The sequence below is a fragment of the Eptesicus fuscus genome, chromosome 14 (assembly GCF_027574615.1).
Source record: "Eptesicus fuscus isolate TK198812 chromosome 14, DD_ASM_mEF_20220401, whole genome shotgun sequence".
Classification (NCBI taxonomy): Eukaryota; Metazoa; Chordata; class Mammalia; order Chiroptera; family Vespertilionidae; genus Eptesicus; species Eptesicus fuscus.
Window position 1 is genome coordinate 80,195,392 of NC_072486.1, and position 25,083 is coordinate 80,220,474.

At 40.1% G+C, this 25,083-nt stretch overlaps 1 protein-coding gene across 2 annotated transcripts in view; it reads right to left on the reverse strand.

Moving 5' to 3' along the window:
• Positions 1-8,378: 8,378 nt before the first annotated feature.
• Positions 8,379-25,083, reverse strand: part of LOC103301768 (phospholipid scramblase 4-like) — a 32,944-nt gene continuing 16,239 nt past the window's right edge. Inside the window, exons 3-8 of one of the 2 annotated variants that reach the window (XM_054726516.1) lie at positions 19,265-19,500; positions 15,619-15,661; positions 14,488-14,714; positions 11,008-11,169; positions 9,741-9,899; positions 8,379-8,522 (exon numbers count right to left, since the gene is read on the reverse strand). In XM_054726516.1, coding sequence (XP_054582491.1) covers positions 8,475-8,522; positions 9,741-9,899; positions 11,008-11,169; positions 14,488-14,714; positions 15,619-15,661; positions 19,265-19,500 — 875 coding nt within the window. In that variant the 3' untranslated portion in view covers positions 8,379-8,474. The remainder of the gene's footprint in view (positions 8,523-9,740; positions 9,900-11,007; positions 11,170-14,487; positions 14,715-15,618; positions 15,662-19,264; positions 19,501-25,083) is intronic. The other variant, XM_054726517.1, reaches the window with a different exon arrangement.

Consider the following 25,083-nt stretch of genomic DNA (forward strand, 5'->3'; position numbering starts at 1 on the left):
GATTTTGCTGCAGTTTTAGATAGGGCTAAAAGGCATAACTCGACTTTGATGGCTTGGTTCTTATTGAATAGAGAAGATTCTGATGCTCATAATTATTATTATTGGGAGATTCCACAGCGTTATGTGTTTAATAATTCTTTGTGGACAAAACGCCAAAAGGGTGGGAATAAAGTATTAGGTAGACTGTTCACTGTGAGCTTTAGAGAACCAGAACGATATTACCTTAGACTTTTGCTTCTGCATGTAAAAGGTGCGATAAGTTTTGAGGATCTGCGAACTGTAGGAGGTGTAACTTATGATACATTTCATGAAGCTGCTAAACACCGAGGATTATTACTTGACGACACTATCTGGAAAGATGCGATTGACGATGCAATCATCCTTAATATGCCCAAACAACTATGGCAACTTGTTGCATACATATGTGTGTTTGGATGTCCTGCTGCAGACAAATTATGGGATGAGAATAAATCTCATTTTATTAAAGATTTCTGTTGGAAATTGCACTGAAGAGAAGGTGCCTGTGTGAACTGTGAAATGCATGCCCTTAACAAAATTCAGGAGGTATTCACATTGCATAGAATGAAATGTTCACATTTCAAACTTCCGGACTACCCTTTATTAATGAATGCAAATACATGTGTTGAATCGTAGGAGTGACAACAGGTAGCCTTTCAGACTATAACTTCAGCCATCGAAGATCAAACTGTACACTCCAAATGCTTTTTCTTGGGTGGTCCAGGTGGTAGTGGAAAAACATATCTGTATAAAGTTTTAATACATTATATTAGAGGTCATAGTGGTACTGTTTTACCCACAGTATCTACAGGAATTGCTGCAAATTTACTTCTTGGTGGAAGAACCTTTCATTCCCAATATAAATTACCAATTCCATTAAATGAAACTTCAATTTCTAGACTCGATATAAAGAGCGAAGTTGCTAAAACCACTAAAAAGGCCCAACTTCTTATTATTGACTAGAGGCCTGGTGCACAAAATTCGTGCATGGAAGGGTCGTGTCCCTCAGCCCAGCACGCACCCTCTCCAATCTGGGACCCCTCGAGGGATGTCCAACTACCCGTTTAAATGGGCAATCAGACATCCCTCTCACAATCCAGGACTGCTGGCTCCCAACTGCTCGCCTGCCTGCCTTCCTGATTGCCCCTAACCACTTCTGCCTGCCAGCCTGATCACCCCCTAACTGCTCCCCTGCCAGCCTGTTTGCCCCTAACTGCCATCCCCTGCAGGCCTGGTCACCCCTAACTGCCCTCCCCTGCAGTCCTAGTCCCCCCCCAACTGCTCTCCACTTCAGGCCTGGGTCCCCCCACAACTGGGTCCCCCCCTGCTTCCCTGCAGGCCTGGTTGTCCCCAACTTCCCTCCTCTGCCGGTCTGGACACCCCTAACTGCCCTTCCCTGCAGGCTTGATTGCCCCCAACTGCCCTCCCTTGCAGGCCTGGTCCCTCCCAACTGCCCTTGCCTCCTGGCCATCTTGTGTCCACATGGGGGCAGGATCTTTGACCACATGGGGGCAGCCATCTTGTGTTTTGGAGTGATGGTCAATCTGCATATTACTCTTTTATTAGATAGGATAAAGGCCTGGTGCATGGGTGAGGGCCAGCTGGTTTGCCCTGAAGGGTGTCCCAGATCAGGGTGGGGGTTCCCTTGGGGTGTGGGGCGGCCTGGGCGAGGGGCCTGTGGTGGTTTGCAGGCCGGCCACGCCCCTCTGTGACCCAAGCAGAGGCCCTGATATCTGGGATTTATTTATCTTCTACAATTGAAACTTTGTAGCCTGGAGTGGAGCCAAGCCTTCTGCTTGCTCCATGGTGGCAGCCATTTCTGTTGGGATTTATGTATCTTCTATAATTGAATCTTTGTAGCCTTGAGTGGAGGCCTAGGCCAGCAATGGCAGGTGGAAAGCTTGGCTTCCTCCATCGCCGGGGAAACCCAAGTCTCCCTCCTGCTCTCTGTGGCTGTAGCCATCTTGGTTGGGTTTATTTGCACATTCACTCCTGATTGGCTGGTGGGCGTGGCTTGTGGTGTAGCAGAGGTATGGTCAATTTGCATATTACTCTTTTGTTAGATAGGATGAACGTACCATGGCATCCAGTCATGCTATAAACACCATAGACAGATTACTAAGAGAAATTATGAATTTGAATGTTGTATTTGATGGGAAAATTCTCCTTCTTGGAGGGGATTTTTGACAATGTTTCAGTATTGTGCCACATGCTATGCGATCAGCCATAGTACAGATGAGTTTAAAGTACTGTAATATTTGGGGATGTTTCAGAAAGTTGTCTCTTAAAACAAATATGAGATCAGAGGATCCTGCTTATAGCGAATGGTTAATAAAACTTGGAGATGGCAAACTTGATAGCAGTTTTCATTTAGGAATGGATATTATTGAAATCCCCCATGAAATGATTTGTAATGGATCTGTTATTGAAGCTACCTTTGGAAATAGTATATCTATAGGTAATATTAAAAATATATCTAAACATGCAATTCTTTGTCCAAAAAATGAGCACGTTCAAAAATTAAATGAAGAAATTTTGGATATACTTGATGGAGATTTTCACACATATTTGAGTGATGATTCCATTGACTCAACAGATGATGCTAAAAAGGAAAATTTTCCCATTGAGTTTCTTAATAGTATTACTCCTTCAGGAATGCTCTGTCATAAATTAAAATTGAAAGTTGGTGCAATCATCATGCTTTTGAGAAATCTTAATAGTAAATGGGGTCTTTGTAATGGTACCAGATTTATTATCAAAAGATTGCGACCTAACATAATCGAAGCTGAAGTATTAACAGGATCTGCAGAGGGAGAGGGTGTTCTGATTCCAAGAATTGATTTGTCCTCATCTGACACTGGCCTCCCATTTAAATTAATTCGACGACAGTTTCCCATGATGCCAGCATTTGTGATGACCACTAATAAATCACAAGGACAAACTCTAGACAGAGTAGGAATATTCCTACCTGAACCCATTTTTGCACATGGTCAATTATATGTTGCTTTCTCTCGAGTTAGAAGAGCATGTGACGTTAAAAGTTAAAGTTGTAAATACTTCATCCCAAGGGAAATTAGTCAAGCACTCTGAAAGTGTTTTCACTGTTAATGTAGTATACAGGGAGATATTAGAATAAGTTTAATCAGTTTATCAGTCATAGTTTGCATCCATGTTGTTTTTATATCATATTTTTGCTATTTTCATGATGTTTTTATTTTTATGTCTTTGTTGTTCTTGTATCATTTTGTTATTGTTTATTAATAAATTCATATATTATTTTCATATACATTTTACTCATTTCCTTTCATCTATCATACTTCTATTATAGAGAAAGGGCAAATAGCAATAATAACATATTTCTTCTAATTAATTCCCTTTTAACCTTTTGCACTCGATGTCAAGTGTGACTCGACACAGTTAGCATCGGTAGCAGCTCGTATGTCGTATTGAATGTATCAATAATTTGAAATATAAAAAATATCCAAATAAATAAGTTTGTATGAAAAAAAAACTCCAGTTTTTTATTCTACTGCCGTGCTTTGTAAAATCTGGGGTATTTAAAAAATTAAATCCCGAGTAGAATAAAGGAATCGAGAAAAATGCAAGCAAGTGCAAAGGGTTAATGTACACAAATTTCATGCACCAGGCCACTGTGGGATCCCTGTGGGATCAGGCCTAAACAGGCAGTCGGACATCCCCCAAAGGGTCCCAGATTGGAGAGGGTGCAGGTTGGGCTGAGGGACCCTCCCTCCCCCAGTGCACGAATTTTGTGCACTGGGTCTCTAGTATGTATATAAATTCTTTGGTTAATCTCTATCTCTCCCCCCTCCGCTCCACACACATACCTCCCCTCTGGAATGTCAGTTTGTTCCATGCCTCCATAGCTCTGGACCTATTTTGTTGTTATATCCTTTGAAAATGACATTGATGGTTACCTCATGATGCAGTTGGGGGAGTTAATATACATTTGAAACAAAATAATTTTTACTTTATGCACTAATTCTTTAGTTTTGTGCTGCAATTACATACTTACTTGCTTTAGCCTTACTGAGGGATAGAGGATATCTTTTCATTTGTGTTCTTGAACACTTAGTGCAATGTCATACACATAGAAATGTTGTCATTCATTCCACAAATGTTGGTTGAGCACTGTTCATGTACCACTCTCCTGGGTTCTATGTTTACTATCCCAACTTGGCTTGATAAAATTTTGCTAAATTGACCCTCCAATTGTATTTACTATGCATTCAACTTTCAGATAAGCCTGAAAAATGCATCTTATTCCCCTTTAGTAGTGCCTGGAGGTTTACCTGGGCCTAGATTGTGTGATTAAATAGGACAGAATTATATTATACAGCACATGAGATGGTGCTAGTGACCCTGTTGTCCTACAATAGTGGCCTCTATTGTCCTACATTCCATTGAATACACATGTCCATTGTGGTCCTCAAAGATGTGTATTTTGTTTATTTTAAAGTGTGTCTCATTCATTAGTCTGAGAATCCCTGAGAATAGCAGCTATGTATTTTTTACCTTTGCTTTCCCCTCTGTCTTCAGAAATACTTCAGCAATGAATTAATGAATGCTCAATAAAGTAATTATTGATAAGGGGAAATAGTGGAGATGAGGGCAAAATTGACACCATTGTAATGAACTCAGTTATTAATTAAGTAACAGAAAAGGAGCAAAGGAAAGGCCAGATAATACAGGCATGCCATTTGTGCTAGGAAGCATTTGACAGTCTACAGGTCTGTTTGCCACAGATCCCAAGGGAAGGGATGGACAAAGAAAGAGTAGATGCATGCCCAATAAGTTCTAAATGATGAAGGGAAGGTGATTATCTGTCAGTCACACGTGGGAGCAGGTCATTGGCCAGAATAGGCTTGGCCACTGCAAGGGTGGGAAATCTGAGATACATAAGCTCCTAAGAAAGGGAGTTCTCTCTCTTGGCCCTCTTGTTGTAGGTGGTGTGCTCCCCTGCATTCATCCACATGGCCCACAGCCATGTGGACCCCACACACAAGAGACTGATGAACTAAAATTAGTCTGATACCCTCCTGGACTCAATTCCACCATAGAATGGAAACATTGGACATTGGCTTTGCTTTTAGCTCTGCTGAATCCCCAGCTGCACATTTTCCAGATCTGATAGGAAATGGGACTTTGAAAATCAAGGGATATAATTCCATACAAATAAAACTTTCTACCATGTATCATCCTCATGTGAGTATTTTTTATAGCAGCACCTCCCTTCTCAGCACCAAATTACTATCTTAATCCATTTGGGCTGCTGTTACAAAACTACTATAGACTGGTGGCTTAAACAACAAACTTTTATTTCTCACAGTTCTGGAGGCTAGTAAGCCCAAGATCAAGGTGCTGGCCTATCCCTCCTCCAAAGGGCCTATCTCCAAATACCATCACATTAGGGTAATTAATTCATAAATTTTGGAGGGAATATAAACATTCAGTTTATAGCAAAGACTTAATCACAAGTCCAAAAATAAGCTACTAGTGGCCCGGTGCACGAAATTTGTGCATGGGAGGGTGTGTCCCTCAGCCTGGCCTATACCTTCTCCAATCTGGGGCCCCTCAGAGGATGTCTGACTGCGGGTTTAGGCCTGATCCCACAACCGGCAGCCAAACATCCCTCTCACAATCCGGGACCGCTGGCTCCTTACCGCTCACTGCCTGCCTGATCCCCCTAACTGCTCTGCCTGCCGGCCTGCTCACCCCCAATTGCCCCCCTGCTGGCCTGCTTGCCCAGAACTGCCCACCCCACCCAGCTCCCAACTTCCCCCTGCCAGCTTGATCACTCCCAACTGCCCTCCCCTCCTGGCCTGATCGCCCCTAACTGCCTCTGCCTCAGCCCCGCCACCATGGCTTTGTCCGAAGGACGTCTGGAAGGTCTCCTGGTCTAATTAGCATATTACCCTTTTATTAGTATAGGTTATATTCATTTAAAAATCAAAAACAATATGAAGAAAACACACATTTCAGAAAATACTCTTCAAAATTAATCTGACCTATTTTACACAATAAAATATCATTAAGAAAGATAGAAATAATAATATGAACTGTAGTATAAAATATGACATTCTTTCTTAAAGAAAGAGGAATTATAGTAACTGTAAGATACAAGTTAATACCACAAAAACTTAGAACAAAAATTTAAAATGTCATATGGTAAAATTTTTTTATTTTTTATTATTTTTTTTAGTATTATACAGCAGGTCCTGCAATGGGGTATAAGCAAGTAAAAATGAAAAGTTTATATAAATTTTCTGAATACAATTTTATTTTCTACAGAAAATGTTAGACATTATTATAAGGAACAATATATATGTGTAAGAGTACAACTGCATTTTCAAATACAAGGTAATTAGTATTTTAGAAAGCAGAAGTTTTTCCATTTTTTTAAAAAGCTAGCAGTCATGCATAAAAATGAACATTACAAGAAAATGAGTAGACAATTTTTGCCATGAAAAGATGAATATAATTAAAAACGTAGTCAGCTTTCTTTCACTTCAGTAAGAATTGTGGATAAAGGCCCTAATATCAGAATAACCAATCCTAAGAGCGCTCGGCTTATTATTATTACTAGAGGCCAGGTGCACAAAATTTGTGCACGGGGGGAGGTGTGTCCCTCAGCCCAGCCTGCACCCTATCCAATCTGGGACCCCTCGAAGGATGTCCGACTGCCCAGGCCTAAACGGGCAGTCGGACATCCCTCTCACAATCCAGGACTGCTGGCTCCCAAAAGCTTACCTGCCTGCCTTCCTGATTGCCCCTAACCACTTCTGCCTGCCAGCCTGATCATCCCCTAACCACTCCCCTGCCAGCCTGATTGATGCCTAACTGCTCCCCTACCAGCCCAATTGCCCCTAACTGCACTTCCCTGCAGGCCTGGTCACCCCTAACTGCCCTCCCCTGCAGGCCTGGGTCTCCCCCAACTACCCTTCCCTGTAGGCCAGGTCGCCCACAACTTCCCTCCTCTGCTGGCCTGGTCACCCCTAACTGCCCTCCTCTGCTGGCCTGATTGCCCACAACTGCCCTCCCTTGCAGACGTGGTCCCTCTCCTGCTGGCCATCCTGTGGTGGCCATCTTGTGCCCACATGGGGGCAGCCATCTTGTGTGTTGGAGTGATGGTCAATTTGCATATTACTCTTTTATTAGATAGGATTTTTTTTAATAAGAAGCAGAAGAACACATTCCATTCTATGTACTGGCTGTGTTCAAAAGATACACAGTACATGTCCAGATAGGCTGCTAAAGTGCAATAAAAGCAAGTTGATGTATCACAGTGTAGTCATTGACATAGCATGTTGTTAATTAGTTAATACAGAGAAGTACAACTTATACTTTAACTACATTGACCTTATATAATCTGTACTTATCCTATATAATCTATAGAAAGTTTATTGTTTTATTATCTTTGCATAGATACAAATTTATCTATTACTTAAAAAGCAGCAAAGCAATAGTAAGCAGTGTCAAAATTTATAGTTTTTGTTTTTACAAAGTGCTACTCAGACTGTCACATTTTAAAATTTGAAAACAAAACTCCAACTCTTGCCATTTAAACAGCACATTTTTTTTATCAGGGATCTTCTTGAAAGAAAAAAGTTATCTCCTCCGTGTTACATCAAAGGAGATACAAAGGTTCAATAGGCAATCTTAGAGATTTGGCTGAGAATATTTTATATATGAGGCATCTGTAACCAAAAGAGGTTAAATGTATTAAATACAATCTTTTTATAAGGGCACTGATGTCTCTAAGTTGCTAAGAGATCTAGAGTAGCTGTGGCCCTGCTCACCTTTTTTCCTGATAGTCTGACCTTGTCTTCATATATAAGGCAGTTCCTGACTGTCCATGAACAAGGGGACAGGCATGGAAAACATAAACCTTACGATAAAAAAAAGTTTTATTTGGTAATAAAATCAAGTTTTCCATTTAAACTTTTATAAATTTTGCAAAATGAGGCATTGATACATGTGCACAGGTAAAATGTTCCTTATACAACATAATAGAATACTTCTGCCTGCCTTCCTTTTTGTTTCTTTTTAAAGATGAAGAATAGCGTTCTTTTCACCTCAAGTCAAATTTGTTGTTGGTGAGAGATTATGTTGATGACCATTACCTATTAATGTGAGAACTCTGGGATTCATTTTCCCCTATCTTATATTAAAGTGATTTTCAGCTCATCATATCTACATTTGCTTGGTTAATGAGTCAAAGCTTTTTCAGGATGAACTCCTAGTATACCAAGTAGACAACGAGACAGATTCTCAACTGAAATGCACATTAGACTGTGTTCTTACACTCTCAGGCTGCCTGTCAGAGCTAACATGAAATAAAAGTAATCTGCAAAAGCAAATAATTGAGGGTTGACTGTAAGCCCAATACAACTTTTCTAACTTTTTAAAAATCGTAACTGCTGATTTTCTGTGTCCCTCTATCTTGATGAACGTTGTTGTGGTGATCTTTCATAATACATGAAGTCCTGAAGTTGGAAAAAGAGAGAGAGAGAGAGAGGGAAAGAATTATGTATATAAATACATAAATAATTTGATGTAATGCATAAAATATTATCCTTTATAATTTACCTGGAAATCCTCCCGGACTAGTTAAGAAATCTGATAAATCTTTATAAAGAAGACTTACTATAAAGAGCAGCAATTACATATTTAAAACTGTTGGTAGCCAATACGTTCTCCATTTGGGATACTAATTAAATTTTTATTGTTAAAGGAAGAAAAACTTAATAATCAACATTAAATATGCTAAATATACCAATTGCAATATATTAGTGAGATATTTTGGGTAAATATTATTAATTTTATTTCTATGCTTTACTTATGACTATTAACCACTAATTAGTCAGAAACACAGCAAGGGGACTGCACCTAATAAATCTAAGGATAGTGTAACACCAAGCAGTACACTGACAGAGAGACAGCGAGGTAGAGGAAAAGGACATCAGCTTTAGAGTTATTTTATTTCATTAAGAAGTCACAGGATAGGCTTTCAAAAATATCTATTTATAATAATAAAAGCATCCTTCCGGACGACCTGCCGGAAGAAGTTGGGGCTGCGAGGGAAGCCTGGGTCCCGGGTGCCAGAGGGAAGCCAGCGCTGGCAGCTGGGGGAAGGAAGGCCTATCTTGCACGAATTTCATGCATCGGGCCTCTAGTATATATATATATTGATTTCAGTGAGGGAGGGAGAGGGAGATAGAAATACCAATGATGAGAGAGAATCACTGATTAGCTGCCTCCTGCACAACCCACACTAGGGATCGAGCCTGCAACCTGGGCATGTGCCCTTGACCAGAATTGAACCTGGGACCCTTTAGTCCCCAGGCTGACACTCTATCCACTGAGCCAAACCAGCTAGGGCAGATAGGGTTTTTTAAGTAGTAAAAATAATCAATAACATGCCATGTTGATCCCAGGGGATGCCTAATGCCTTCCAAGCACTCCCTTGCCCCTTTATTTATATGGTAGTTAACATTTATAACCTTGAAAATATAAGTCTTTTTATCTCTATTTGATAGATGAGGAGACTGAGGCTTGCAAGTGCTAAACACTTTACAAAACATGTAACTAGTAAGTGGTAGAGACAGAACTTGGTCTAGTTTCAAAGCTATTGCCTTTCTACTACACTGCTTCTTATCAGAAAGAATAATTCTCTCAAGGTAACTCAAAAGCAAAAGGCTTACAATGAGGAAGCAAGCTCCGAAAATCATAGCTTTCATCTTCACGTCCAGGTCTACTGGGAAGTGAATGTCAAAGTGGTCAGCCTGGCCCGCGACTGACATTAAACCATGCCACTTCCTAACAATGCTGCCGACGTTGGAGACACCATCGATGGCTTTGACCTAGGAAGATAAGAATGAGACTTTATGGTAACTAATACTGTATATCTTACACTTCTCAGGCCAGTGCTCTTTCTTCATCCTCAAATGAGTTATTAGGGAGGTATGACTTGAACTGATTTTGAAGTTCTCCATATAGCAAAGGGTGGGAATTAGGGATTAGAAGGGAATTTCTTCTAGTCCAGGGAGGATGGTTCTGTGCACTTCACAAACTCCATATGATCACTCAGAATTATGTGTGCCAAACAAACCAATCTTCTCAGATTATGCCAGGTCCCAAGGGCTTCCGTTTCTGTAAGGGGAATGCTGGCACTGGCCAGAGGGAAAACAGCCAGCCACTGGCTTTCGGTGATCAGAATGATCCCACACTTCCTACCCTGAAATCTGGCTTTCTGTATTTTCTATTTCTCCACATGGCCTGTTAAAAATAAGCAATGCTTGATGACATGGTAGGATAAACTGAGAACTAAGGGAAGTGTATTGGGTATCATGGACAATACTAGAAAGAGCAATTTTAGATGATGAGCCTTGCTGAATTACAAGGCATTCGGAAAGAATTCCAAGCTCAGGAAATATTTCTAGGCATCTCCTTTGTCAGATTCATAGGATTATAAGCAATCATTTTGTATCCACAGAGATAAAAGAAAAAACAAAAGGATTTTTCTTTTTCCTGAGAAAATGTTATAGCTAAGAGTTTTATCTATGTTATCAGCATTGTCCTGTTTCCTGAGGACACAGACTTCTATTCTGCAAATAAGCAACGTGCATAGCCTTGGATATTTTCTGATCCTGGAAATCTTTGGTAAAAAACAGTTAATTAAATACAACCAAGAATAAAATATATTTATGCCAGGCTACTTACTCACTGGATTAATGTTTTAATGGTTTCTCTTATCTTTACAAAACACTAAAGTAATTTTTAAAAAATCTTACATTTTAGAAAACATTAAGCAACCCATTAGCAATAATTTGAAAGTCACATAATGTCAACCAGTTAACAGCTCATACTAATTTACTGATTCACATGAAAAATGATCTAAACCAAATCATTCTTAAATCTGTTAGTACACGCAGAAAAAATGGGAGAAACATTATTTTTATATTTGTTTACCTCAAACACAGAATCTGAGCCACAGCCACAGGTTGAGCATGGCCCGCGGATGCTCAGCACTTTTTCTTTCTTCTCGTTTTGGATGCTGTACACCACCCGGCACAGGTTCCAGTGGTCCCTAACAAAGCCAATGGTGTTGCCTGGAGGACACTGCACCTCCAGCTGCAAGGGAAGCATGACAGAGGGGAGGGTGTTATATATGTACACATACACATACACAAAACCCAGATGTACCCTTGATCCATGTGCGGACTGGGGAATTGTTACTCCGAAACTGTCTTGCACTTTGCCTGGCTATTTCTCAGGCTTGTATTTCAATGAACAGCCTTGAGAAATGGGGTCATGGCTCCCTCTGAGACAAAGTTACTGACTGTGTAATGGCCAGTTCTCCAAGCTTGGTGTCCTCAGCTGTACACGTAGCATCTCTCTGGGCTGCTCCGAGTCAACCCCGCAGACTTGGGGACAAGGGGACCTGCATAAATGCGCTAACGCTCATGCTGCTTTCTGTGCTTTGACAAAGACCATGTGTTTTATCCAGGTGTCTTACATCTCATGGCAAAATACACAGAAACAGTAACAAATCGACTTCTTAAGATTTACATGTCAGACATAACAACTATAGGAGAAAACAAACCAGAAAAGAAGCATTCTGAACACTGTATGTTGGGAAAGCAACAGCATGTGGTATGGGTATATAAAAACACTTTAAAAAGAGTTTTAAATGTTGTCCAATACTCTCTTCCAGCTAATTATCTTTACAGTATTCCTTTGGGAAGAACTAAGATCTTCTTATTTAATAATATCAAGATTCACAAAATTAAATTATCTGTTAAAGGACCAAAGAAAATGTTCTGATGATTTTCCTGGTGTTTTACATACTTTCCTGCATCTCATCATAGGGCAAGACTACACACCTTCATGAATTGCCAAATTGAGATATTATTGTTCACATATATAAAATCACACACATATACAAACATATATTTGAAAGCTTCCTGGGAGCGAGCTCTCATATAAGTTTAGTCTTGAGATAAAAAAAAAATTGTATACAAATAAATTAGTTTCATAAGAATCCATATCATTCAACCATAAAAAGGAATGAACTATTGATACATGTCACAACTTGTATGAACCTCAAGGTAAATTATGTTGAAAAAAGTCAGTCCTAAAAGGTTCCATATGGTATGAATCTATTTCTATGATATTCTTGAAGTGACAGTTATAGAGATGGAGAACAGATTAGTGGTTGCTAGGGTTGGGGATGAAGAGAAGAGAGGGAGGTAGGTGTGGTTATGAAGAGTTTTTTATGGTAATAAAGCTTTCGTATTTGAATTGTGGTGGTGGATACAGGAATCTACATAGCTGATAAAACACACACACACATGCACATGTCAAACTGGAGAAATCAGAAAAAAATCTAGATAATGCTGTGGGACAAAAATTCCATCCACTGGACTAAGGCTGTAATACTGATTGTTTTACTCTATCCTGGGTAACTATTCTCTGGAAAGGCTGCCCCTTTAGGCTTTGATTTACAAAGCCCAACTCATAAATACATACACAGAAAAAGCAACAATGCTTACTAAACAAACGCATCAAGGATAAGAGATGGAAATTCAACTCAAATATACGGACACACACAAATAAACATGACAAATGATAAAAAGTAAGATATCTGACAACAACAGATAATATCCATTGAGCACTATAATAATTGTTAGGCACTGTGCTAAGAAAATGACGTTTACTTACTACTTAATCCACAAAGCAATCATCCCGTGAGATAGGTGCTATTTTTAAAAATATATTTTATTGATTTTTTACAGAGAGGAAGGGAGAGGGAGAGGGATAGAGAGTTAGAAACATTGATGAGAGAGAAACATCGATTCAGCTGCCTCCTGCACACCCCCTACTGGGAATGTGCCTGCAACCAAGGTACATGCCCTTGACTGGAATCGAACCTGGGACCCTTCAGTCTGCAGGCCGACGCTCTATCCACTGAGCCAAACTGGTCAGGACAAGAGATAGGTGCTATTAATATCTCCATTTTAAAGGTGAATAAGTCAAAGCACAGAAAGGGCTGTATGTCAAGTACTATAGTAAATGCTGTACTTATCATTTAAATACCCCAGTAATCGAGGGGCTGTTGTTCTGCCCAGTGTAAAACACTGAGGCTCAAAGACGTTAAATTGTCCAAACTTAAGTAGGTGGCATATCTGAAATTCAAGTTCTCTTGGCCCTCTCTCTAAAACTGCTTTTATTTCCCTGTAGCAAACAACTTTCCTAAACTAAATAGGTTGTAGAACAGTAACCAAACTAACTCAGAACATCTGCTTTTCAGTTCCAGCACCACCGTCCACCATGTGCAACACCATTAGCAGGCACATCAGCAGGTGCAGGTTGTGATGGGCAGAGTAAAAGTATCTAAAGGCGCTTCCAATTCTAAAAGTACTAGAGGCCCGGTGCATGAATTCATGCACGGGTGGGGTCCCTTGGCCTGGCCGGCGATCAAGGTCTATTGATCGGGGGTGGGGGGCTGGCCAGCAGGGGGAGGACCATAGGAGGTTGGCCAGCTGGAGGGACTGTGGGAAATTGGCCAGCCAGCTGGAGGGCATGGAGAGGGCCACGGGAGGTTGGCCAGCTGGCCTGGGGAAAGAGCTGTGGGAGGTTGGCCGGCCTGGGGCAGGGGCCATGGGCGGTTGGCTGTGAGAATGCACTGACCACCAGGGGGCAGCTCCTGCATTGGGCGTCTGCCCCCTGGTGGTCAGTGCATGTCATACCAACTGGTCAACCAGTCGTTCTGGTCATTTGGTTGTAATGTTGCTTAGGCTTTTATATAAATACTAGTAGCCCTGTGCATGAATCCATGCTCCAGTTGCTTGCCAGTAGCTTGCTGCCGCCCTCCAGTAGCTCTCCGCCCGCTGCCCCGCCCTCCTGTAGCTCCCACCCCCCCTACCTTATAGTTTGCTGCGCTGCTCCCTCCTGTAGCTCTCCGCCACCCACTTGTAGCTCGCTGCCCCACCCTCCTGCCATTCCGTGATCCGGTCGTTACGCGGTTGGTTGTTACACTTCACGGCGTAACGACCTTTTGCATATTACATCTTTATTATTTAGGACTAGTAGATATGTTTACATTTAGCATACCTTATCTGGAAACATTTAAGTGATAGGTAAACTTCTAATTCAGTAGACACAGCTCATAGAATTGTGGTCACTGAATAAATAATTTTGCTTGACCCACCGACTAGCACTAAAGAGCATAAATCCACAGAAAAAGCCCTTTGTTATTTGCCTGAGGTGAGCCAATCTGGCTTCCTTCCTTCTCACTGTACTGCTGCTGCATTCTGACCGGCAGGGCCAGTGACACCCGCCGCCCCCCCACAAAACCCCCCCCCAGCCCATGCAGTTTTGGAAAGAGCACAGCCATGTGTGAACAGCTGGATCAGAAAGAAATAATGGATTAGACTTCCATTCTCTAACCTCTTGCCTGGTGGAGGGACAACAGAAGCAACAGCAGGTGCATCTGCAGGGTCTCTGCATTGTCATGATTTCTCGGCCCATAGAGTCAGTGACCCGGAGGACAAAGGGCCTTAGTGTCCGGTAAGCATTCCTGGTAAAGTCGTCTGTGTCTTCAGTTACAATGTACACCATCTGGTCCAGGTTGTTTTTAACATCATATTTATTATTCATTTCAAAACGTGTTATCACTGAAAAATAAAATGAGGAAACTGTCTTACATTAGAAATAGTTAAAGTGGGTCTCAAAAAGGGGAATAAGAGATATAAACCTCCGATTATTAAAAACAAAAGAAGTTATAGAGATGTAACATACAGTATAGGAAATAGTCAATAATATCCTAATAACTTTGTATGGTGACAGAAGATGACTAGATTTATTCTGGTGATCACATTATAAGAAATATAAATGTTGAATCACTATGTTGTACAACTGAAACTAATATAATATTACATGTCAACTATACTTTAATAAAATGTAAGTCCTTTTAGGGGCTTAAAGCAGAATAGCTTTGATAAAATTTCAGGTAAAATATGTATAATTGATTAGAATGTTAAAATAATTTGTACACCTTATAAGTATTTAAGTAATTTTAAAAATTTGAAACATTTATTTTAAGAAGTTCAGTGTAAAGTGATTTTTAAACCTTTTCCACATGAGCAAAGATTGAAACAATATTCCTAGAGTACTTGAATTCAGAAAATAATTAACAACCATATAAGTGAATAAGACACTGGGCTAGAACTTAGCAGAGTTGCAGCTCTGCCACTGATTAGCTAACTATGATGCCCCTAATTTAGATTCTGGCTCCTTCTTTTTCTCATCCATGAGAAGTTAACATGGAGGAGCTGGGATGGGTAAAGGTAGGGCAGTTGTTCAGATAAAATGTAAATCTTTGCAAAGTCTAAAACTTACATATGATCTATAAATCTATAAAATTATCCAATACTTCCATTACTTTCCTGAGAAGAGGCTATCCTTTTCTCTTTGAGTCACTAAAAAGTGGTCAATATAAATAAGGAAATAGACATTGGATAATGGGCATTTAAACCTGGTTCAAATACTGCCAATCTCTACCGAATTAATTATACATACTTTCCAGAGGTTCAAAATGCTGAAAAACGTGTATGTTGTCCAACTGTTGGGATAAAAAAAACAATTAGGAGAGCTAGAAATAACAGAATTAAATAAAATCAGCATTAGAAATTAAACTGATAAGATGGGTATTAAAATAGATCAATTGATACCAAAATATATTTTTGAAATAGAATGGAATAAAAAACATTTTGATCAAGTGGAATCAGCTTATGTACACCTAACCAGGTGGTTACTAGAGCTATGGAGATAGGAAAAACACTTTTCTCCAGTTCCACTGTAAAAGACTGGTACACTTGTCTAAAATATCAGAAAACCACCTCCCACCACAGTAACAGCATTAGAAGCAGCTGAGCTGATAGGTTGTCCCTAGCTCAGTTCCTACTCAGTGGTCTCTCTAGCATACCACTCAGACTAGAGGTGCGCAGGAACTTCAGGAACTTTAAAAATGTTTAAAAAATATCAAAAGTGGCCACTAAGGCAGGTGATGGCCGCTTTAAAAATCTAGAAAGTTTCCCTAATGGTTTGGCTCAGTGGATAGAGCATCAGCCTGCAGACTGAAGGGTCCCAGGTTCGATTCCGGTCAAGGCCATGTACCTTGGTTGCAGGCACATCGCCAGTAGGGGGTGTGCAGGAGGCAGCTGCTCGATGTTTCTCTCTCATCGATGTTTCTAACACTCTATCCCTCTCCTTTCCTCTCTGTAAAAAAACAACAACACTAGAAAGTTAAAATCTAGGATTAAGTTAAAATATTCACTGTATGATAAAAGCATCCACTGTTGAACAAAATTTTCTAAGGACATGACATCCATTAATGTGGAAGAAGTGTGGCCAATAAGATAGTATGGCTGTTAAGAAACAGCTCTCTAACAAACTGGTGGACTCATGGGCTACGCCAATACTCTAGAAATAACATAATCCTGCTACTTTAAGTGCTACAATCTTGATAGTCCTGATAAAGATTCATGTGATCTGCATATAAGATGGCAGAAAGGGTAGGATAAATAAAATAATAAAGAAGATGATGGGACAAACACAAATACAAAAATAAAATAATAAAACAAACTAACAAAACCAACCAACCAACCAAACCAGAAGATGAATGGCTCTATGTCTTCTGCTCACATACAAGGTATTTAACTAATAAATCCACACAGCTGTCATCTGCTGGGTGGGCCCTGTGTGCCCAAAACATTAGGCACATTACAAACCTATTCAAGGTTGTGGAGTGAGGGGGGAGCAGAGCTAGAACTAAAATCTAGGTTTGTCTGGCTCTGACCCTGTTTTGTTTCTTTTTACTCAAAATATTCCTGAAAGGAAAAACAGAATTCATGAAATATGTCAATGTAACGTTAGTCAGAGTAATAGAAGAAAAAGTTTATTTTAATTTAAGTTCTTTCTTGTTTAAAGTATTATATGAGTCTCCTTTTCCCCCCCATTGACCTCTCCCCGGCCACTCCCACCCCCCAGCACATGCCCTCACCCCCCTTAGTGTCTGTGTCCATTGGTTACGCTCATATGCATGCATACAGTCTTTTGGTTGATCTCTTACTCACTCACCCCCACCTTTCCTCAAGAGGTTGGACAGTCTGTTTGATGCTTCTATGTCTCTGGTTCTATTTTTGTTCATCAGTTTATGTTGTTCATTAGATTCCACAAATGAGTGAGATCATGTGATATTTATCTTTCTCTGACTGGCTTATTTTGCTTAGCATAATGCTCTCCAGTTCCATCCAATTCTTGCAAATGGTAAGAATTCCTTCTTTTTCACAGCAGTGTAGTATTCCATTGTGTAGATGTACCAGTTTTCTAATCCACTCATCTGTTGAAACTTTTGTTTTGTTTTTATATATATTTAAAGTGAACAATATTGAAGCTATACATTTTCAAAAGAGAAATGACTCCAGATCTATGATTTCCAAGGACAATTTGAGTTAATTATCCTATCTAATAAAAGAGTAATATGCAGATTGACCATCACTCCAACACACAAGATCATGATAGCTGCCCCATGTGATCAAAGATCCTGCCCCCATGTGGACACAAGATGGCCACCACCAGATGGCCAGCAGGGGAGAGCAGTTGAGAGGGACCAGGCCTGCAAGGGAGGGCAGTTGAGAGGGACCAGGCCTACAAGGGAGGGCAGTTGGAGGTGATCAACCCTGCAGGGGAGGGCAGTTAGGGGTGACCAGGCCAGCAGAGGAGGGAAGTTGGGGGCAAACAGGCTGACAGGGGAGCAGTTAGACATCAATCAGGCTGGCAGCGGAGTGGTTAGGGGGTGATCAGGCTGGCAGGCAGAAGCAGTTAGAGGCAATCAGGAAGGCAGGCAGGCAAGCAGTTGGGAGCCAGCAGTCCTGGATTGTGAGAGGGATGTCCGACTGCCTATTTAGGTCTAAACGGGCAGTCGTACATCCCTCGAGGGGTCCCAGATTGGAGAGGGTGCAGGCTGGGCAGAGGGACACCCTCCCCCCCTCCGTGCACAAATTTCGTGCACCAGGCCTCTAGTCTTTTATAATAAAAGACTTTCCAAAATTGAGTAACTTATACACATTTTATAAGCTTCTAAAATAATACAGAGGTAGTTTAATCTACCACTTTACCTGAATGACTAGCTTTGCATTTTATCATTATTTTGCCAAAACAACAATTTAATAAAAATTTTGGCTCATGTAAAATCCAATTTTTCCTGATCCCACTCTACTGACTTGCAAGAATCAATAATATTACATTGTAGCTATGGTTTCAATGCAGAGGATTATCAAGGTCTTTCTCATTATATAAAATTGAAAAGAAAACATACCAACTTAAAGGAGTATTTGGATGACTATATGGGAAGACAAGTATTGAACAGGCAATTTCCTTACTTGTAATGCATTTCAATACTTCCTTTTTCTAAAAGTAAAACATGACTCAGTTGTTTCTAAGAGACTTCCAAAAACTAGCTTCATCTTATTTTCACTAAGCAACCCTTTTTAGTTTCTGACATGGGTTTTGAAACACAACATTTAGTACAGCAACCTGGCAAACTGCCGTTTCTGATCTGGACATCCGGGTAGCTCCAGAATGTCTACATAAAGGAAATCAGAGAGTCCCTGTGCTATGAGGAGTGGTTCTTCGGAATCTGGCCTGAAGCCATGTCTTTGGGAGGTCCCCTATCTTTATTTACATTGCATGTTTTTTTTGGCGGAAGAGGCATGGATGATGGAAGCTATGGGTGGTGAGAAAAGGCAATGGGCTAAGGCACTCAGTAACTCATTCACTGTCTACTGTGTTGTTCTTTTTTACCAGTATGTTGCTTTTCTTCATGTTAACTCTACTTCTTTGCAAATGACATCCCAATTAGGGTCTTTGTTAGTTTTTCTTATATTCATTTCCTATATTTTAAACTGCCTTTGACAGGGCATCATGAATGTCTTAAAATTCAACATATATCCTTTAGAAAAACCACACTCATCCCACCAAAAACACGCTTACCCTCTCTGACCTCCTTCACATTTCTGAAATTAGTACCTCACTCTTAGTCTCACAAATTAGATATCTGTCATCACTAGCCTGTTACTTTACCCACTCAAATTTAGCCTTTTGTGTCTTACTGAATCCCCAGTCATACTTCATTAGAAAATATAAATTGGATTTGGTTAAGTACCTGGGTTAAGTATTCCAGACCAGGAGGGCAGTCTGGCATAGGAGTTGGCCCTGGCATCCATATCATTGGAGCAGACTGATTTGGCACTGGATAGTTGCCAGGCTGGTACTGGACAGGATAGGCACTACTAGTTGGCTGGCAGAACGGGAAGGCACTGGGCTGCCGTGGATTATAATATCCCACAGGCAAGCCTCCTGGGTAGCCTGCAGGCGGACGAACAGGTGCTCCAGGGGGCCCTGTGTTAAAAAACAAAGGAAAGTGTTACATACCATTAACACTGCAATATATTGGAAGTTAGCATGGCTTTTTACATGAAGATGTTATGGATCACATAACATCCACTTAGAAATAACAAGATGCTCTAACTTCCCAGTATGTACTATTGTACCAACACTGTTCTAACGGTATTGCATATCAATGTATTTACTAGCAGTCCTCTTAAATTTTATGATATAATTAGATGCCTGGTGCACGAAATTCATGCACTGGTGGCAGTTGGGGGTGGGGTGGGAGGAAACAGGGGGTGTCCTTCAGCCCGGCCTACACCCTCTCGCAGTCCGGAGCCCCTCGCTCCTTACCGCCCACATGCAGTGGAGGTGGTGGGAGAGAATAGGCACTCGCCAGCTGTAAGCCTCGCTTCTGGCTGAGCGGCTCTGTCCCTGTGGGAGTGCACTGACCACCAGGGGGCAGCTCTGCATTGAACATCTGCCCCCTGGTGGTCAGTGTATATCATAGCGACTGGTCTTTCTGCTGTTTGGTCAATTTGCATATTAGGGTTTTATTATATAGGATTGTTCCCATTTCAGAGGTGTAGAAATAAGGCTGAAACAAGAAGTAACATGTTAAACTCTCTATGCATTAGGTTTGTTCCTCCTCTGAAGAAATCATATACCTACTTCATTAGGCTGTAGTGGGATTACCACAAGACTAGCACATAACTAGCACTGTAAATTTCTGTTAAACCTCACAAAGATAGTAAGGTCTACTTTAAAGGAGTACTTTTAATGACTGCTAGCTAATTCCAGAAAGGCTTCACCACCCATTCCTATTAGCAGTCTTCTCCATCCCCTCGTCCCTTCCTCAGTTCCTGGAAACAACTGTCTCTACAGACTTGCCTAATCTAGATATTTCATATAAATGAAATCATATATCTAGCCTTTGTGACTGGTTTCTTTCACTTAGTACCCATGTTGTAGCATTCTTTTTACCGTACTCTTTTTGATATTCAAGTAATTTTGGATTTATTGTAATGCTCTTTCTCGTTTATTGAGAAATAATTTACATATAGTAAAAGTCACCCTTTTTTGGTGTACAGTTGATGAATTTTCACAAACTTATGCAGTCAGGCAATTGCCTCCGAAATCAAGATACAGAATGTTTCCAGGACCCCAAAAGTTTCCTTCAAACTGCTTTGTAGATCATCCCTTTTAAAAAAATGCTTTTTGTTTTAATTTTTATAGGCAACTGATATTTCACTGCATGGATATATCGCATTTTATATATCCATTAATCATTTGATGGACATTTGGATTGTTTCTACTTTCTGGCTATTATTTTAAGTAACACTGCAGTGAACATTGGTGTACAATATTAGAATTGGCGAATGGTAACTCCATGTTCAACTTTTTGAGGAACTGTCAAACTATTTTCGAAAGTGGCTTCACACTTCCATCAGAAGTGTACAAGTGTTCTAATTTCTCCACATCCTCACTAATACTTATTATATCTTATTTTAGTTATTTTACTGAGTGTGAAGTGGTATCTATTGTGTTTTCTTTAAAAATCTGTTTTTATTGATTTTAGAGAGAGAGGAAGATAGAGGGAGAGAGAAACATCGAGGAGAGAGGAACATCGATTGGTTGCCTCCTGCATGCCCTCTATTGGGGATTGAGCCTGCAACCTGGGCATGTGCCGACTGGGAATTGAATAGGTGACCTTTTGGTGCAGGGGTCAATGCTCAACCACTGAGCCATGCCAGCGGGCTCCTATTGTTATTTTCCTGATGACTAATGATGATGAGAACCATTATATGTACTTACTGGACATCTGTGTATCTTCTTTCGAAAAATGTCTATTCAAATCCTTTCTTAGCCCACTTTAAAACTGAATTTCTTATTTTTTTGTTGTTGCATTGTAAGTACTGTTTACATATTTAGCATAAAAATCTCTTGCCTGATGATTTATAAATGTTTTCTCATTCTGTTAACTGCCTTTTCTCTTTAATAGTATTGTTTGACACACAAGTTTTTAGTTTTTATGAAATTCAATTTATTTTTCTTTGGTTGACTATGCTTTAGGTCTCATATATAAGAAATCACTGCTTAGTCATAGGTTATGAATACTTATACCTGTATTTTATACTAAAAGTTTTATACTTATCACACTCTTGCATGTATGTTTTTTATCCATTTTTAGTTTCTTTTTTTTTATACCAGTATAGTGTGATATAGGGTTCAAATCCATTCATTTGTGTGTTCATATTCAGTTATCTCAGTACTATTTGTTGGAAAGAAATTTGTCGCAAGGAATTGTTTTGGCACCTTTGTCAAAAATCAGTTGGTCAGAGATGTTTGGATTTGTTTCTGGACTTTCAATTCTATCCTGTTGGTCTACATGGCAATCATTATGCCAGTACTATATGGTCTTAACTTTGCTAGCTTTGTAGTAAGTTTGGAAATTGGGAGTTCAGTCTTCCAAATTTGTTTTTCCCCATCAAGGGTTACTCTGAGTGCTTTTTATTTCCATATGTACTTGAAGATTAGCTTGCCAATTTCTTTAAAAAAAAAAAAAAAAGCCTACTGGGAAATTGTTTAAGAATTGTGTTGAAACTGCAGATCAATTTGGGGAGAGTTGGGAGAGTTGCCATTTAATAATATTTACTTTTCAAATCTATATGGGATATCTTTCCATTTGTCTTCTTTAATTTCTTTCAACAAGTTTTTAAAAAATTATATTTTTATTGATTTCAGAGAGGGAGGAAAAGGGAGAGATAGAATCAATGATGAGAGAATTATTGATTGGCTGCCTCTTGCACAACCCATACTATGGATTGAACCTGCAACTTGGGCATATGCCCTTGACCAGACTTGAACCCAGCACCCTACAGTCTGCAGGCTGACGCTATAACCAATGAGCCAAACCAGCTAGGGCCAATAGTTTATTTTCAGTGTACAAATCTCCTAAGTATTTTATTCTTTGTTTAACGTAATTATAGGTAGAATTATACTATTACTTTCTTTGGGCTTGTTCAAATTGCTCGCACACAGAAATAGCAGGGGATTTTTGTATACTGATCTTGTATCCTACTACATTGATGAACTCATTTATTAGTGCTATCTACATGTGTTTGTGTGCATTTCTTAGGATTTTTTGTATATAAGATCATCTCATCTGCAAATAGAGATAGTTTGCTTCTGTATTTCCAATCCAGATGACTTTTATTTCTTTTTCTTGCTTAATTACCCTGGCTAGAACCTGAAGTAAAATGTTGAAAAGAAGTGGCATGAGAAGACATCCTCTGTTCTTGATTGTAGGGGGAACATATTCTACTTTTATTAAGTACTAGAGGCCCGGTGCATGAAATTCATGCATGAGGGGTATGTGTGTGTCCCTCAGCCCAGCCTGCACCCTCTCCAATCTGGGACCCCTCGAGGGATGTCCGACTGCTTGTTTAGGCCTGATCCTGGTGGGTTTGAGCCTAACTGAGCAGTCGGACATCCCTCTCACAATCCAGGACTGCTGGCTCCCAACCGCTCATCTGTCTGCCTTCCTGATTGCCCCTAACCGCTTCTGCCTGCCAGCCTGATCACACGCTAAACACGCCCCTGCCATCCTGATCAATGCCTAACTACTCCCCTGCCAGCCCAATTGCCCCTAACTGCCCTCCCCTGCTGGCCTGGTCACTCCTAACTGCCCTCCCCTGCAGGCCTGGGTCCCCCACCCTCAACTGCCCTCCCCTACCGGTCATCTTGTGTCCACATGGGGGCAACCATCTTTGACCACATGGGGGCAGCCATCTTGTGTGTTGGAGTGAAAGTCAATTTGCATATTACTCTTTTATTAGATAGGATAATGTCAGCTGTGGGATTTTTTTTTATTTTTTTAAACTCTTTTATTATTATTATTAAGGTATTATATGTGTACATATCTTACCATTGTCCCCCCCACCCAACACCCATACATGCCCTCACCCCCCAGAGTTTTGCGTCCATTGGTTATGCTTATATGCATGCATACAAGTCCTTCGGTTGATCTATTATCTCCACCACCTCTCCCTAACCTACCCGCTGTAATTTGACAGTCTGTTTGATGCTTTACTGTCTCTGCATCTATTTTTTTGTTCATCAGTTTATAATGTTCTTTATTATCCATAAATGAGTTAGATCATGTGGTATTTTTCTTTCATTGACTGGCTTATTTCACTTAGCATAATGTTCTCCAATTCCATCCAGGTTGCTGCAAATGATGAGAATTCCTTCTTTTTTTATGGCAGCATAGTATTCCATTGTGTAGATATACCACAGTTTTCTGATCCAGTCATCTGCTGACGGGCACCTAGGCTGTTTCCAAATCTTAGCTATTGTAAATTGTGCTGCTATGAACATAGAGGTGCATATATCCTTTCTGATTGTTGTTTCTAGTCTCTTCGGATATATTCCCAGGAGTGGGATTACTGGGTCAAATGGGAGTTCCATTTTCAGTTTTTTGAGGAAACTCCATACTGTTCTCCACAGTGGCTGCACCAGTCTGCATTCCCACCAGCAGTGCACAAGGGTTCCTTTTTCTCCGCATCCTCGCCAACACTTGTCGTTTGTTGATTTGTAGATGTTAGCCATTCTGACAGATGTGAGATGGTACCGCATTGTTGTTTTGATTTGCATCTCTTGGATAATTAGTGACGTTGAGCATGTTTTCATGTGTCTCTTGGCCTTCCTTCTGTCTTCTTTTGAAAATATTCTATTTAGGTCCATTGCCCATTTTTTATTGGATCATTTGTCTTCCTTTTATTAAGTTGCATAAGCTGCCTGTAGATGTTGGAGATTAAACCTTTATCAGTGATAGCATTTGCAAATATGTTCTCCCATGCAGTGGGCTTTCTTGTTGTTTTGTTGATGGTTTCTTTTGCTGTAAAAAAGCTTTTTATTTTGATGTAGTCCCATTTGTTAATTTTCTATTTAGTTTCCATTGCCCTAGGCGTATTGTCAGTGAAGAAGTTCTTTTGGCATATGTCTGAGATTTTGTTGCCTGTGGATTCCTCTAGTATTTTTATGGTTTTCCATCTTATGTTTAAGTCCTGTATCCATTTTGAGTTTATTTTTGTTTATGGTGGAAGTTGGCGATCTAGTTTCATTTTTTTGCATGTATCTGTCCAATTTTCCCAACACTATTTATTGAAAAGACTGTCTTGACTCCATTGTATGTTCATGCCTCCTTTGTCAAATATTAATTGAGCATAGTGATTTGAGTCGATATCTGGATTCTCTATTCTATTCCATTGATCTATATGTCTGTTCTTGTGTCAGTACCAGGCTGTTTTGAGAATAGTGGCTTTGTAATACAGCTTGAAATCTGGTATTGTGATCCCTCTTACTTTATTCTTCTTTCTCAGGATTTCTGTGGCTATTGGGGATCTTTTTTTATTCCAGATGAATTTTTAGAGAGTTCTTTCTAGGTCTGTAAAATATGCTGTTGGTATGTTGATGGAGAGTGCATTGAATCTGTAGATTGCTTTGAGTAGTATGGACATTTTAATGATGTTGATTCTACCAATCCATGAACATGGTATGTTCTTCCATCTGTTTACGTCTTCCTCTATCTCT